The 14,259-nt window shown below is 48.4% G+C and overlaps 1 protein-coding gene across 2 annotated transcripts in view; it reads left to right on the plus strand.

Annotated features, from left to right (window-relative positions):
• The window catches only part of FBXW8 (F-box and WD repeat domain containing 8), a 68,837-nt gene that overhangs the window by 1,531 nt on the left and 53,047 nt on the right, over positions 1-14,259 (plus strand). For both annotated transcript variants that reach the window (XM_071572249.1, XM_071572250.1), the window contains exons 2-4: positions 3,608-3,712; positions 12,066-12,230; positions 13,815-13,903. In XM_071572249.1, coding sequence (XP_071428350.1) covers positions 3,608-3,712; positions 12,066-12,230; positions 13,815-13,903 — 359 coding nt within the window. The remainder of the gene's footprint in view (positions 1-3,607; positions 3,713-12,065; positions 12,231-13,814; positions 13,904-14,259) is intronic.

A 14,259-nucleotide genomic window follows, 5' to 3' on the forward strand; every position in this document is an offset into this window, starting at 1 on the left:
TTTGCTTAAAAAAATTAAAAGGAACAGATTAAATTTCTGTCTGCAAGGCACAAATTAATCCATTTACAGAATTAGTGCTCCATTAGCACACGGGAGCCCGACTCTGTCTCAGAGGGGATGGTTGGATTGGAATTCTGGATTCATTCCAGTAGACTTTTAGACAGGCTGGTGCTGAGTTAACATTCTGCTCCCTTGTGCTGAGGATGAGCTGCTGGGATCTTTGGGATGGGGCAAGACCTTGATCTGTGTCTTATTTTAGGATTGCAGGAGAATGGGATTAGTATGAGCTTGTGCTCTGTTGTCTCCATTGTTTGCCTTCAGAAAGTCAGGCAGATCCCAAATCAGGATCATCTCTTGGCACTTCCCTCTCCCTGGTACCTCTGGTTCTTTGTAGGTCTCTTCTAAAACTCCTCATTTATTGGCCCTTTGCAGTACCAACCAAAAAGGCAAGTCTGGGTTTATTTGAAGCAGGTCATAAATTACATAGCAGATGAATTATTAAAAAATCTCCATATTTTTTCTTATTTTCTCCATCTTTTCTTGAGGGCAATGTAGGTCTTGACTGTTGTGTGTGGGGACAGCCAGTCATACAATCATAGAATGGATTGGGTTGGAAAAGACCTCTGAGATCAAGTCCAACCCTTGGTCCAACTCCAGTCCCTTTACCAGATCATGGCACTCAGTGCCACAGCCAAGCTCAGCTGAAAAACCTCCAGGGATGGGGAATCCACCCCCTCTCTGGGCAGCCCATTCCAATCCCTGAGCACTCTCTCTGCAAAGAATTTCTTTCTGCTCTCCAACTTCAATTTCCCCTGGCAGAGCTTGAGCCCATCGTGCCCCCTTGTCCTATTGCTGAGTGCCTGGGAGACCTCAGTCCATGCAGACAGAGGAGGATCTGCAGGTTGGACATGAGTCAACTCCAATTTGGAAGCAGCACATCCATTGTGGTGCTGTGCCTGAGCTCATGAGCCTGGAGCTGATAATCCTTGCCCAGTGGCTGCTCTGATTTGTTTGGGCAGCTCCAGGATGGCTCGGTGGCTCCTGGATCTGGGTGGATTCACATCTGGAGCCTGCCTGCTGTGGCCATGGAGATGAGCTGCACAGCTCCCTTTGTGCTTTCCTTCGTGTCCCCTTGGGAAATGGAGGGGTTTAAACCACCCCAGAGCCAACAATCCCCCTGCAGAGCCACAGCAGGAAGCGGGGCCAGAGATCCTGACACAAGGATTCAGTTCAGGAAAGATCTTGAGGGGCTGGAGCGGGGCCAGAGAAGAGCAACAAGGCTGGAGAAGGGACTGGGACAGAGAATCCACCACGTTCTTGATCCAACCCTACTGTGATCACCAGCCCAGGGCACTCCGTGCCCTGGGCTGGTGATCACAGAGGGGTTGGATCAAGGGTTGGACTTGATGATCTCTGAGGTCTCTTCCAACCCAAATGAGAAGAGCAACGAGGCTGGAGAAGGGACTGGAGCACAAGTGCTGTGGGGAGAGGCTGAGGGAGCTGGGGGTGTTCAGCCTGGAGAAGAGGAGGCTCAGAGGTGACCTCAGCACTGTCTGGAACTGCCTGAAGGGAAGTTCTGGCCAGGTGGGGGTTGGTCTCTTCTCCCAGGCACTCAGCAATAGGACAAGGGGGCACGATGGGCTCAAGCTCTGCCAGGGGAAATTGAAGTTGGAGATGAGAAAGAAATTCTTTGCAGAGAGAGTGCTCAGGGATTGGAATGGGCTGCCCAGAGAGGGGGTGGATTCCCCATCCCTGGAGGTTTTTCAACTGAGCTTGGCCGTGGCACTGAGTGCCCTGATCTGGTAAAGGGACTGGAGTTGGACCAAGGGTTGGACTTGATGATCTGGGAGGTCTTTTCCAACCCCATCCATTCTATGATTCTATGACTTGTTGTCCCCACACATAACAGTCAAGACCTACATTGCCCTCAAGAAAAGATGGAGGAAATAAGAAAAATTATAGAGATTTTTTAATAATTCATCTGCTATGTAATTTATCACCTGCTTTACATAAACCCAGACCTGCCTTTTTGGTTGGTACTGCAAAGGGTCCAGTAAATGAGGAGTTTTAGAAGAGACCTACTAAGAACCAAAGGGACCAGGGAGAGGGAAGTGCCAAGAGATGATCCTGATTTGGGATCTGCCTGACTTTCTGAAGGCAACCAATGGAGACAACAGAGCACAAAGCTCATACTAATCCCATTCTCCTGCAGTCCTAAAATAAGACACAGATCAAGGTCTTGCCCCATCCCAAAGATCCCAGCAGCTTGTCTGGAGTTGGACCAAGGGTTGGACTTGATGATCTGGGAGGTCTTTTCCAACCCAATCCATTCTGTGATTCTGTGAGGGGAAAGCAAAGGGAAAGGAGCTGTTTGTGCAGGAAAACTGTGGGTGAGGAGGGAGGGGAGCAGGAGCTTGGCTGCAGGTCCTGGTTTAAGAAACTTCAGAGCAAGTGAGAGGCTCCAGGGTGTATAAATTGGTGTTTTGTTTCTGAAAGGACCCATTGGGAACATTGCCCATATTTGTGTTGTCTGAACACTTACCAGCTGGGAAGTATCTTTTCATTGAAAACCTCCTCACAACAACATTCTCCGATGATTTCCCCGAGTAACTCTGCTTTAAATGAACCCAGAATTGCCTTTTTTCTACTGGATTACTGCAAAATGTCCAGCTTTAAATGAGAAGGAGTAGTTTGAGAAGAGACCTACAAAGAAGCAAAGGCACCAGGGATAGGGAAGTGCCAAGAGGCAGGAGGGGATCCTGATTTGGGATCTTCCTGAAGGCAAACAATGGAGTTTGGGTTTAAGTGAGCAGCTGATTTTGTGCCTGGGGATGGATGGAGAGTGATCAGGTGTTCAGGAGCACCCGGGGAGGGACAGAAACCAGGAGGGAACACTAGAGGGCAAAATGGGTGGCACAGAAATGCTCAGGATGGGCTGGGTTTAGTCCTTCTCTATTACATGGTATAAAAATTTGGAATATCCAGACAGGATCAGAGAGAAGACAAGTCTTGCTGTAGTTAAAACAAGCAAAATACATCTAGGAAAAATCCATGTGCTGTATTTAGTTGTTAGTGTAAATTGAGGGGTTTGGTCTTAAATTTTTGTTTGAGATACTCTGTCAGTTAAAGCAGAAACATTTCATATTAAAAAGACATTAACATGTCACTAATGAAAGAAAATGTAGCATCATCTCCATTCAGTTTTATATCAAAATGTTTGTTCATTTTCCCATCATCTGTGTTTGAAATCTTGTAAGTGAAATTAATAAGGAGATTTGGCCTTCAAAGTGCTTATTTATTGGGCCTTTATGGCGCTGAAACATTAGAGCTGGTTTTCCCTTTCTCTGCCACCAGACTATAGATCAGCCTTACACTTCTAAATTGGCTTTTTAGCTCCACTTAACCTTCTAATAGTCTTTATTTTACTCAGAACTGAGAGTGTTTGGGTCCCTGCTCTGTCTGATGTGCATCAGAGGGAGGGAAGGGGGAATCACTCCTGCCTGTTTCATGGAGCTGTGATGGCACTGAGGACACAACATCCTCACCTCATGCTGTGCTAACTCCTGCTGTCAAACTGCACCAATGATTATCCCCTTTTTCTTTTCAGAATGAAATCAATGAGGTTCCTTTCTTTGATGTGCAGCTGCCCTACGAGCTGGCCCTGAAGATCTTCCAGTACCTGGGCAAGGCTGAGCTGGGCAGGTGTGCTCAGGTAAGTGCTGCTGGCACTCTGAGGCTCTGACACCCCATCCAGTGGGCACAAACAGCCAAGAAACAGCCCCCCTGGGGCAGGGGAGGTGGGGGCAGCCCCAGGAGCTCAGCTGGTGCTGGTTGTACTTACAGGAAACACTTCCAAAGCTGAATATTGAAAAGCAATCCATGAGCTGGGCTTGTGGCTGCACTTGAGGAGAGTTAAATAAACATCTGTGGCTCAGGCAGAAGGGAAGCCTTAAAATGAAAATAAATATTGCAGAGGTATTTTGATTCCAGTGAGTGTGTTTAGAAGGGAGTGAGTGTCTTGCTGCAATATTTAGATCCAGGCACTTGGCAGTGCTGAGAGCATGGCAAGAGCTGCTCCTCACACTTTGCAGTGTGGGGTTGGAACCACAGAAACTGGAGCAGGAACTTGTTGCCTGGAGTATTTCCATGTGAAGCCAGTTTCTTCAGTGACTGATTTACTCACTCCCAGCCTCCAAGGGGTGTTTATTTTTGTTTTGAGAGAACCCTTTCACCAGTGAGTGCTCAGGCACGGCCCATGATTTACGTGTGGTTGTAACTGCCTGTCTCTTCAAGCAGCTTTATGAAACACTCACACCTCACTGTGCTTGGGGTTGTTCAGCCCACACTGTTGAGCCTCTTTATTTCCTTTCTTCACACACTGAATGATGAACCTGCTCTCTGAATGAGTGTTCAAAGCAAAGGTAGTTGGTGAGTGGAATGTTGTGGATATTCATTGTCAGCCTCTCCCATTGCCACATTCAGGGGTTCAGGCTGGGGCTCATTAACTTACACACAAACTTCACAAAAATCCAACCAAACCCCTTCTTTGTGTTACAGTCCAGGGCATGGTTTGAGTGTAAGAGAAAGAACAGTGTGTTAAAACTGAGAAGTGACAGACAGGCCTGTTGTGGGTGGTAAATTAGGCACAAATATTCCCCAAGTGGCACAAGCTTTGAGAGGAAATTGGGCTTTTCAGTGTGGGCACGTGGTAGTGTTAAATACCTACAGGTGGTTACTGCCTCAGTCTTTGTCTTGTTAATGCCTTTTAGGAACAAGGACTGTTAAAAGAAAATGAATTCCTCATGCAGGGCTTCTGTTGCAGAGCAAGGAATTCCCAAGGATTATTTTTGTTGCTGTCCAGGAGACTGAAACTTTCAGATATGCTCAAGTTTTTGTCCTCTGAGGTAGAGATTTGCCATCAGCAAAGGCCACATCCCATGAAATGGGGCAGGGCTGCATTTCTGAAGTGGATTACTTGAAGGTTATTCTTTCCTCTCTCTTTCTTCCCCCTTAGGCATGATCAGTTTACCTCATGGCATAATAAAAAGATTGGCTGATGAAGGGCTGCTCCTTTCCCTGTGCTTGGGCTGCACGTGATTATTCTCTCTCCTTCAGCCTGAACCTGTTCTCATAAGATGTGTTTTAACACAGAGGAAATTTTCCCCTCTCCTCATCCTCCTCACCCAGAGGACTGGCCCTGTGTGGCACTGACAGGTAGCTGAGCAAGTGCCCAGAGTTTTACAGGCCTTTCCCAGGGAGATGAATATCCAGTGCAGAGCTGGCTTCTTTCTAAGGGTTCAAATAAAAAGCAAAGCAATAAAAATAAATGCCATTTTCATTTTTCTCCTGGTGGTTTTGATTTTGAAGGGGGAAGCCCTCTCTTGTTCCATGGAAAACCCTGCTGCTTTACAGTGTTATCCCAGGAAGGTTTTTCTATTAAGGTGCCTTGGGAGTTTAGGGAAATTGGGCCAGTTTATGGAATTGGCATCATGATCCATGTGAGTGCCTTTGGAGAAAACCTGTTTGCTTAGTTCTTTATGCCAAATTGGTAACCAGCTCACAGCAAAGGAGCCTCTTTGAGATTTAATCACACCACAGGCTGTCTGCAGAACTTGAATTTCACCCTGATGTCTCCCTCTCCCTCACTTCCCCACAGCTGCTCTTTGATTTGGGGATTAGTACCTTAAAACACTGAATACCTGAGTGGCACTTGAAACACAGAATCCTTGTGCAGCCTGTAAGTTCTGGGGTCCTCAAAGCCAGGGCTCTGGTGGGTTCACAGCAGGTGGGTGGCATTCAGCAGCATCCAGAGACCTCTCCCTTTTGGTATCCCAGGTTTGGAATTCAAGGAGAAAGGTGTCCAGGGCTTCCTGTACCAGCAGGACAGACCAGAGGCACGGCAGAAATTCCCCTTTGTGCCAACCCTGTGAGCACCTTTGAATCATAGAATGGATTGAGTTGGAAAAGCCCTCCCAGATCATCAAGTCCAACCCTTGGTCCAACTCCAGTCCCTTTACCAGATCATGGCACTCAGTGCCACGGCCAAGCTCAGCTGAAAAACCTCCAGGGATGGGGAATCCATCCCCTCTCTGGGCAGCCCATTCCAATCCCTGAGCACTCTCTCTGCAAAGAAGTTTTTTCTGCTCTCCAATTTCCCCTGGCAGAGCTTGAGCCCATCGTGCCCCCCTTGGATTGTGTTCTGACCATTCTGTGCTGTGAGTGACTCTTGGGAGTACAGCAGGTGTGGGGACAGTCCCTTCTTCCTCCTGGTTGTGATGTAGGGAGGCAAACCCCCAACCCCTTGGGGCACCATGAGAGTGACAAACTGAAATGCATCAGGAGTTCTTGTGTTGTTTGGGGCTGAAACTGCAGAACAATGAACTGTACTCATGGCCTGAGGACCTGGTTTTGTACTGTCAGAGAAGGTCCTGTGTCTCATCTGTGATCCTCTCCATGTACTTCCAGCTGTTGCTTTCTGGTCAGTACCAGAGACTGCAGGGATTGCATTTTGTGGTGTGAAATACCCCTGGTCAGTGGTGCTGAATTGTGGCAATGCTGAGGCAGTTTTGTTTCTGAACAGATCAGTCGGAAATTCCATGACCTGTTATGTTTTCATCTGAGGGAAGGTTTTGAAGTGTTTACCAACACAATTGTGTATGTATCTAGGGCAGGGGAGGCTGTTTCTAGGAATTTGGGATGAATTGTCTTGCATAAATGAAGAACTTCAGCTGCCTGAGGGCTTCTGGAGTTGTCAAACTGTTATGCTTTGGGTGTTTATATATCTAAATAAAGAAAATTTCCTGTATTTTTTGAGCATGGTTTTGCATCAGGGTTGTATGTGGGTAAATGTAGTCACCCATCCTGCTTGTGATTTAGGGGGAGAGCAGGGAAATGGATGGATGAGAATCCATCTCTGGGCTCAGGGGTTGGCTGGATGGTTGCACTCAGAGAGCTGTGGTCAACATCTCTGTGTCCAGTGGAGACCAGGGACGAGGGGTGTCCTCAGGGGCATGGACTGGGCCAGAGAAGAGCAATGAGGCTGGAGAAGGGACTGGATGTGGCACTGAGTGTCCTCTTAAACACCTCCAGGGACAGAGAATCCACCATGTCTTGATCAAGGGTTGGACTTGATAATCTCTGAGGTCTCTTCCAACCCAACTGAGAAGAGAAGAGCAACAAGGCTGGAGAAGGGATTGGAGCACAAGTGATGTGGGGAGAGGCTGAGGGAGCTGGGGGTGTTTAGCCTGGAGAAGAGGAGGCTCAGAGGTGACCTCAGCACTGTCTGGAACTGCCTGAAGGGAAGTTCTGGCCAGGTGGGGGTTGGTCTCTTCTCCCAGGCACTCAGCAATAGGACAAGGGGGCACGATGGGCTCAAGCTCTGCCAGGGGAAATTGAAGTTGGAGAGCAGAAAAAAATTCCTTGCAGAGAGAGTGCTCAGGGATTGGAATGGGCTGCCCAGAGAGGGGGTGGATTCCCCATCCCTGGAGGTTTTTCAGCTGAGCTTGGCCGTGGCACTGAGTGCCATGATCTGGTAAAGGGACTGGAGTTGGACCAAGGGTTGGACTTGATGATCTCAGAGGTCTTTTCCAACCCAATCCATTCTATGATTCTGTGATCACTGTGCACCCTCAGCCAGTTTGCAGGTGGCACCGAGTTTATGCTGTGATTGACACACTGGAGTGAAGGGATGGCATCCAGAGGGACCTGGACATGCTGGAGAGTTGCCTGTGCCAGTCTCCTGAGGTTCAGCAAGTGCTGCACCTGGATTGGGGCAATCCCAAACACAGCACAGGCTGGGAGCAGAACTGTTGGTGGCAGCCCTGGGGAGAAGGACTTTGGGGTGCTGGTGGGTGAGGCTGGACAAGACCAAGCCCAGAACCCCCTCCCTGTGCCCTGGGCTGGTCCCACAGTGTGGGCAGCAGAGAGGGGGGGATTCTGCCCCTCTGCCCCCCCAGGTGAGACCCCCCTGCAGAGCTGCCCCAGCACAGGAAGGATGTGGAGCTGCTGGAGAGTCCAGAGGAGGCCCCGGAGATGCTCCAGGGCTGGAGCCCCTCTGCTCTGGAGCCAGGCTGGGAGAGCTGGGGGGGTCACCTGGAGAAGAGAAGGCTCCAGGGACACCTGAGAGCCCCTTCCAGGGCCTAAAGGGGCTCCAGGAGAGCTGGAGAGGGACTGGGGACAAAGGATGGAGGGACAGGACAAGGGGAATGGCTTCCCACTGCCAGAGGGCAGGGATAGATGGGATGTGGGGAAGGAATTGTTGGCTGTGAGGGTGGGCAGGCCCTGGCACAGGTTGGGCAGAGAAGCTGTGGCTGCCCCATCCCTGGAAGTGTCCAAGGCCAGGTTGGACAGGGCTTGGAGCCACCTGGGACAGTGGAAGGTGTCCCTGCCCATGTCACTGGATGGTTTTTAAGGTCCCTTCCAACCCAAACCGTTCTGTGCTTATGGCTGTGAATTGAAGCAATGAGCAGCTTCCATGGGAATGGCTTTGGATTCAACTCTGTTTGGCTCTCTGTGTTGTACTGGACTGAAAGTCCAGATAGTGCTAATTGAGGCCCCTGCTCTCAGCAAATGAGCCTTGACTGTGTCTTTGTGTGTCTGGGGAAGAAAACTAACCCAGTGAAACAAAAATGGCTATCAGATGGAGAGGGATGAATAAACCTTCATTAGGATTTGAGCCAGTTGATTTAGATGGGATTAGAAGAAATTTAGGATTTGATGGAAGAGGTGGGGCTTTTTAGGGGGAAAAAAAATCCCCCAGAGGCAAACTCAAATAGCAAAATCTATGTCAGCAAATGTCTTTGAAGTCCTTCAGAACATTATTACTCACTGAACTATAAGATATAAAACTGTTCCTGTGTAGAACTCAGGGGAACCCAAACTTTCTTTACTGAGAACTGTAGTAAAAAGATAATAGGAACACTAAAGACAAAATTAAATCGAGGGCTCTAAATACATAAACAACTGTAAGATGTTGTCATTGATGGTTTTTCTGGAGTTTCTACTCAGTGCAGATTTGGAAACAATTATGGTTGTGGTTTCATAAGAGCTTTGCACGTCTCAGCCCCTGCACCTCAGTCTGTGGGTGCTGGAAATAAAGCCATAATGCTCTGGCTTTGGGGGCCTCACCTGAAAGTGGAAGTCAAGCAGATCTAATAAAGCTGACTTGGAGCCAGTGGCTGGTTTAATGCACAGCTCACAGTGGTGCTGTAAAGAGAAATGCTGGAGACTCTTTTATTAGTGCTTTCGTGCAGCTGAGGCTCACTCAGTGGGGCTTTTACAAGGGCTTGGCAGGCGAGTTCTGGGACCGTAAGAAAAGGCTGTGCTGGGGACTCTGTGGAAATTCAGGCTTGTAAAGCAGCAGGATTCGGTGTAATTTGATTTAAAAAAAATCAGAATAGGATAGGATCTTTATTCCCCCAGAAAGTTGAAAAGGCAGTCACAATTTTATGTCATTCCCCCCCCCACTTTTCTTTTGTTTTACTGCCTTTATAAAATGCTTTTAAGACCTTGAAACTTGAAGGGTCTGTGCAATACTGTCTCTTTTGGCAAACTCCAAAGGTGTGTGTTTATTTTTGATTTTTAGTTTTGAGAGCAAGGCAAAAGCTGGTGTGGTTTGGCTGTGTTTGCTCTGTGTGTGCCCAGCCCGTCCTTGCTGCTTTGGGAGTGTGGGCAGAGGGCCCAGCCTGCCCCACAGCTGCTCTTTTGGGGTGTCAGCAGAAAGCTGGGGGGGTCTTCTGTTCTTTGAGCAGTAATGTATGTATTTATATTCCTTTAAAGTCAAATTGAGAGCAAATTCCTCTCTAAACTGTAATAGTTTGCAGTCTTGGATTGTGTCTCTGTTGTTTGGAACTTGCTGAGTGTGTCCCTGCAGGGACAGGAGCACCAAGCACTGCTTTTCTGGTACAGGTTGTGTGATGTGTCATGCTGGGAAAGAGTCAGCACTGTTTGTGTCATTCTGACATGATTATTGCCCTGTCCAGGTTGTTTTCTTTGTCAGGATGGAAGGGGGTTGTCCCTGTCTCCCAGTTTGCATTGAGGTCTCCTCAGCACTGTCTGGAACTGCCTGAAGGGAAGTTGTGGCCAGGTGGGGGTTGGTCTCTTCTCCCAGGCACTCAGCAATAGGACAAGGGGGCACGATGGGCTCAAGCTCTGCCAGGGGAAATTGAAGTTGGAGAGCAGAAAGAAATTCTTTGCAGAGCGAGTGCTCAGGCATTGGAATGGGCTGCCCAGAGAGGGGGTGGATTCCCCATCCCTGGAGGTTTTTCAGCTGAGCTTGGCCGTGGCACTGAGTGCCATGATCTGGTAAAGGGACTGGAGTTGGACCAAGGGTTGGACTTGATGATCTCAGAGGTCTTTTCCAACCCCATCCATTCTATGATTCTGTGATTAACTACAATATCTGTTTTGCTGCACTTGGATATTCCTGTATGAGAGCTGCTCTTGTATCTGGGTACCAAATCTTAAAAACATTTGGAGGTTATCCCCGTTTTTTCTCCATATTAAACATTTTTTTCTTCTCCCTGGGGGAAACAGGGCCTTGCAGAGCCTGGTGCCCACTGCCTGGGCACTGTGCTGTTAGCAGGGGGCTTGGCACCACCTGTGGAAGGTCTGTTTGCCCTCTCTGTTGGCCAGGGAGCCCTGTGAGACTCAGGGCCGTGTGTCTGGGGGCCTTCCAGACCTCCTTGCCCTCTCCCTGCCCTGATGTGGCTGTTCTGGGTGGGCTGACACTCCCAAACTGAGACCCCTGGGTTAATTTAAGGCAGGGATTGTTGTTTTCCTGACCTCTCCATAAGCCTCACTGCACACTGGGCTGCTCCAACAGCTCCTGTCCTGCATAGACTTGTACAAGTCTATCAAACCAGTATTTATTCCTCACAAGATGTAGTTTTCTGAAGCTTTATTTTGCATCTGAAAGCTGTGGGTTTGTTTGAAGCAAGGTGTGTATGGCAATGATAAAATACAAAGGAGGTTAATCTTATAAAGTGGAGAACAAGGAATAATTCATCTCTCACCTCCCTGTGCTGTGTTGAATCTGTGAGCAAATAGAGAACAAGTGGCAGATAAACACCAAGAGATGGGCCTGGGAGAGTTTGTGCCAAGGGCAGCTCTTGATTCTTTGTGTAATCTTGGGACTGAAACGGTCATTAGCTGCTTAATTGTAATTTACTAAAAATGATGTCAGTCTCAAGAGGTTGTTTGAATCTTTTTGGAAACAGAGCACAATTGATTGCTGCTTTCACCACTCCTGCTGTTCATTGGTTACGTCTGTTTTTTTTAAATTAAGAATTACAAGGGACCAAACGCCACTTCAGTTGGCTCTTGCCTCTTGAATCTTTAATTCCCAGCCCACAATTGATTGTGATGAAGCTGCTCTCTCTGCAGTGGGCAGCAACTTGAGGCTGCCTCAGAAACTTAATAATTCATTCCTATTTATGCATACTGTAATACAATAGGTTATAAATCACTAATGCCATACCCCTGATCAGGCATTGTCGGTTGGACTTTGGAGATGTGGTGCTGTGATCTGGGAAGGCTTCTCAGCTCCAGATATGAAGAAAAATTCATAGTTTTCTCTAAGCTTACAGTGCTGCCTTAATTGTTTTCTTGCTTCTTTTCCCTTCAGAGTTTTCCAATAAACTGGTATTTCAGGTTGGCAGTGTGGCCACTGAACTGGTGTCAGTGTTGTGAGGGGTTTTAGTGGAGTAGAAACTCAGTTTTTGCCAAAAGAACCCACAGAAAACAAGCATTTTGTTAAAGGTTTTGGGGTTTTATACACTCAGTAGTATAAAGGGTGAACAAATAAATTTATTTAGGTAAGAGTTTAATCTCACTGCTGGCTTAGGTTGACTTATAGGTTTATATTTCAGATGCTATTTAAATAATTTTATATTAAATCTAATATTTACTTAAATTTTATCATAGAATATGCTGGGTTGGAAGGGGCCCATCAGGATCCAGTCCAGCTCCTGGCTGTGCACAGGACACCCCAGGAATCCCACCACGTGCCTGAGATCATTGTCCAAAGGTGGATACATGAGAGATGCATTTAACAATTTGCTTTCTAGGTCAGCAGGACATGGAAAGTGCTCGCAGAGGACCAAGTGTTGTGGTACAGGCTGTGCCAGGAGGAGGGATTCCTCTTGGACAGGAGCATCTCTGACCAATCCTGCTGGAAACTCGCCCTCAAGACCTGCAGGGCCAGGGAACACACCTTGAAGTACAACTGGAAGGTGAGAGGGAACTCCTTTGGTGGGAACCTGGTGCGAGCAGGTTGGGCTTGGCTGGAAATACAGTCTGCAACCAGTTTGTTGGGTGAGAAAGCTGATACTGCTTTATTAGCAGCACTGGGTGCGTGGGGATAGCTCCACATACACACACAAGGAATCCAGGAGGCAGGTTATAGTCATGGAACTGATCATATTCACCATATTCCTGTTATGTATTCATTAGTTTTCCTGAGTATGTGCATATAGAATCACAGAATGGATTGGGTTGGAAAAGACCTCCCAGATCATCAAGTCCAACCCTTGGTCCAACTCCAGTCCCTTTACCAGATCATGACACTCAGTGCCATGGCCAAGCTCACTTGAAAAACCTCCAGGGATGGGGAATCCACCCCCTCTCTGGGCAGCCCATTCCAATCCCTGAGCACTCTCTCTGCAAAGAATTTCTTTCTGCTCTCCAACTTCAATTTCCCCTGGCAGAGCTTGAGCCCATCGTGCCCCCTTGTCCTATTGCTGAGTGCCTGGGAGAAGAGACCAACCCCCACCTGGCCACAACTTCCCTTCAGGCAGTTCCAGACAGTGCTGAGGTCACCTCTGAGCCTCCTCTTCTCCAGGCTAAACACCCCCAGCTCCCTCAGCCTCTCCCCACAGCACTTGTGCTCCAGTCCCTTCTCCAGCCGTGTTGCTCTTCTCATTTGGGTTGGAAGAAACCTCTGAGATCATCAACCCTTGATCCAACCCCACTGTGATCACCAGCCCAGGGCACAGAGTGCCCTGGGCTGGTGATCACAGTGGGGTTGGATCAAGACATGGTGGATTCTCTGTCCCTGGAGGTGTTTCAGAGGACACTCAGTGCCACATCCAGTCCCTTCTCCAGCCTCGTTGCTCTTCTCTGGCCCCGCTCCAGCCCCTCAATCTCTTTCCTCAACTGAGGGGCCCAGAACTGAACACAACACTCAAGGTGTGGCCTCCCCAAGGCAGAGTCCAGGGGAAGGGTCACTGCCCTGGGCCTGCTGGCCACGCTAGTTTGGATCCAGGCCAGGATCCCATTGGCCTTCTTGGCCACCTGGGCACACTGGTGGCTCCTGTTGAGCTTCCTGTCAATTAGTCTGCTACTAATTCCCATGCACTTCTTTGGATGTGGTTCCAGAGCTTCTAATGGATCTCCTCTCCTTGAGAGTACCTCAAATACGTGGTCAGACCATCATATGCTTCTCAGTGACCCTTTGCTCTGACACCAGTCCTTGTTCCCACAGCTGAGACACCTCCTCGTTCATGTTAATCACTGAGAGAGGGAAATGGGGAAGCAATAGCTGGCACAAGACTGTTAGTCACAGATGCAGGGATCAAACACTGTTGTACTGAAGTTAAATAAATTTCCCAACATCTTCCCCCACTGCTGCACAGAATCATTTTTGAAGAAATGTAAGTGTATTGCAGCTCTTTGCCTGTTAGAAGGGGGAAGCTGCTGAAGGATTTGCGGGATAGATGTGCCTTCTCTCAGCTGTGCTGCAGCAGCAAAAGCAAAGCTTGGGGTTTTCCAAGGCAGGAACTGGCATCTCAGTGCCCTCCCTGTGTGCTCTGTGGCAGAACCGGATCGGGGCCGTGAGCCAGCTGAGGTACGAGCCCGGCAAAATCCTGTGCGACGTCCATTCCTGCGAGGGAGTCGTCATTGCTGGGTGAGTACAGGCTGTGAAATGCTCCTTCCGTCCTCACCCTCTGAAATCTCACCTGCTGCTTCCAGCAAATCCACAAGCAAGTCCTGCTGGAGAAGCAGAGGGGAATTACCTGACTGTGGTTCCTCCGTGGTGAGAGACTGTCCCCAAGTGACTGATAAGGATGGTTGTCCTGGGCAGACTGTCCTTAAGTGACTGATAATGATGGTTATCTGAGATAGACTGTCCTTAAGTGACTGATAACGATGGTTATCTACAGGTTACTTCAGCAGTGCAAATTTTTCCTGTGCTATTCCAAGGTTATCTCTTGTACATGGAGTCGCTGTAAAGCCTCCAGTGCTTTCTGAGGAACTATCGTT

This window comes from Pithys albifrons, chromosome 17, assembly GCF_047495875.1.
Source record: "Pithys albifrons albifrons isolate INPA30051 chromosome 17, PitAlb_v1, whole genome shotgun sequence".
NCBI lineage: Eukaryota > Metazoa > Chordata > Aves > Passeriformes > Thamnophilidae > Pithys > Pithys albifrons.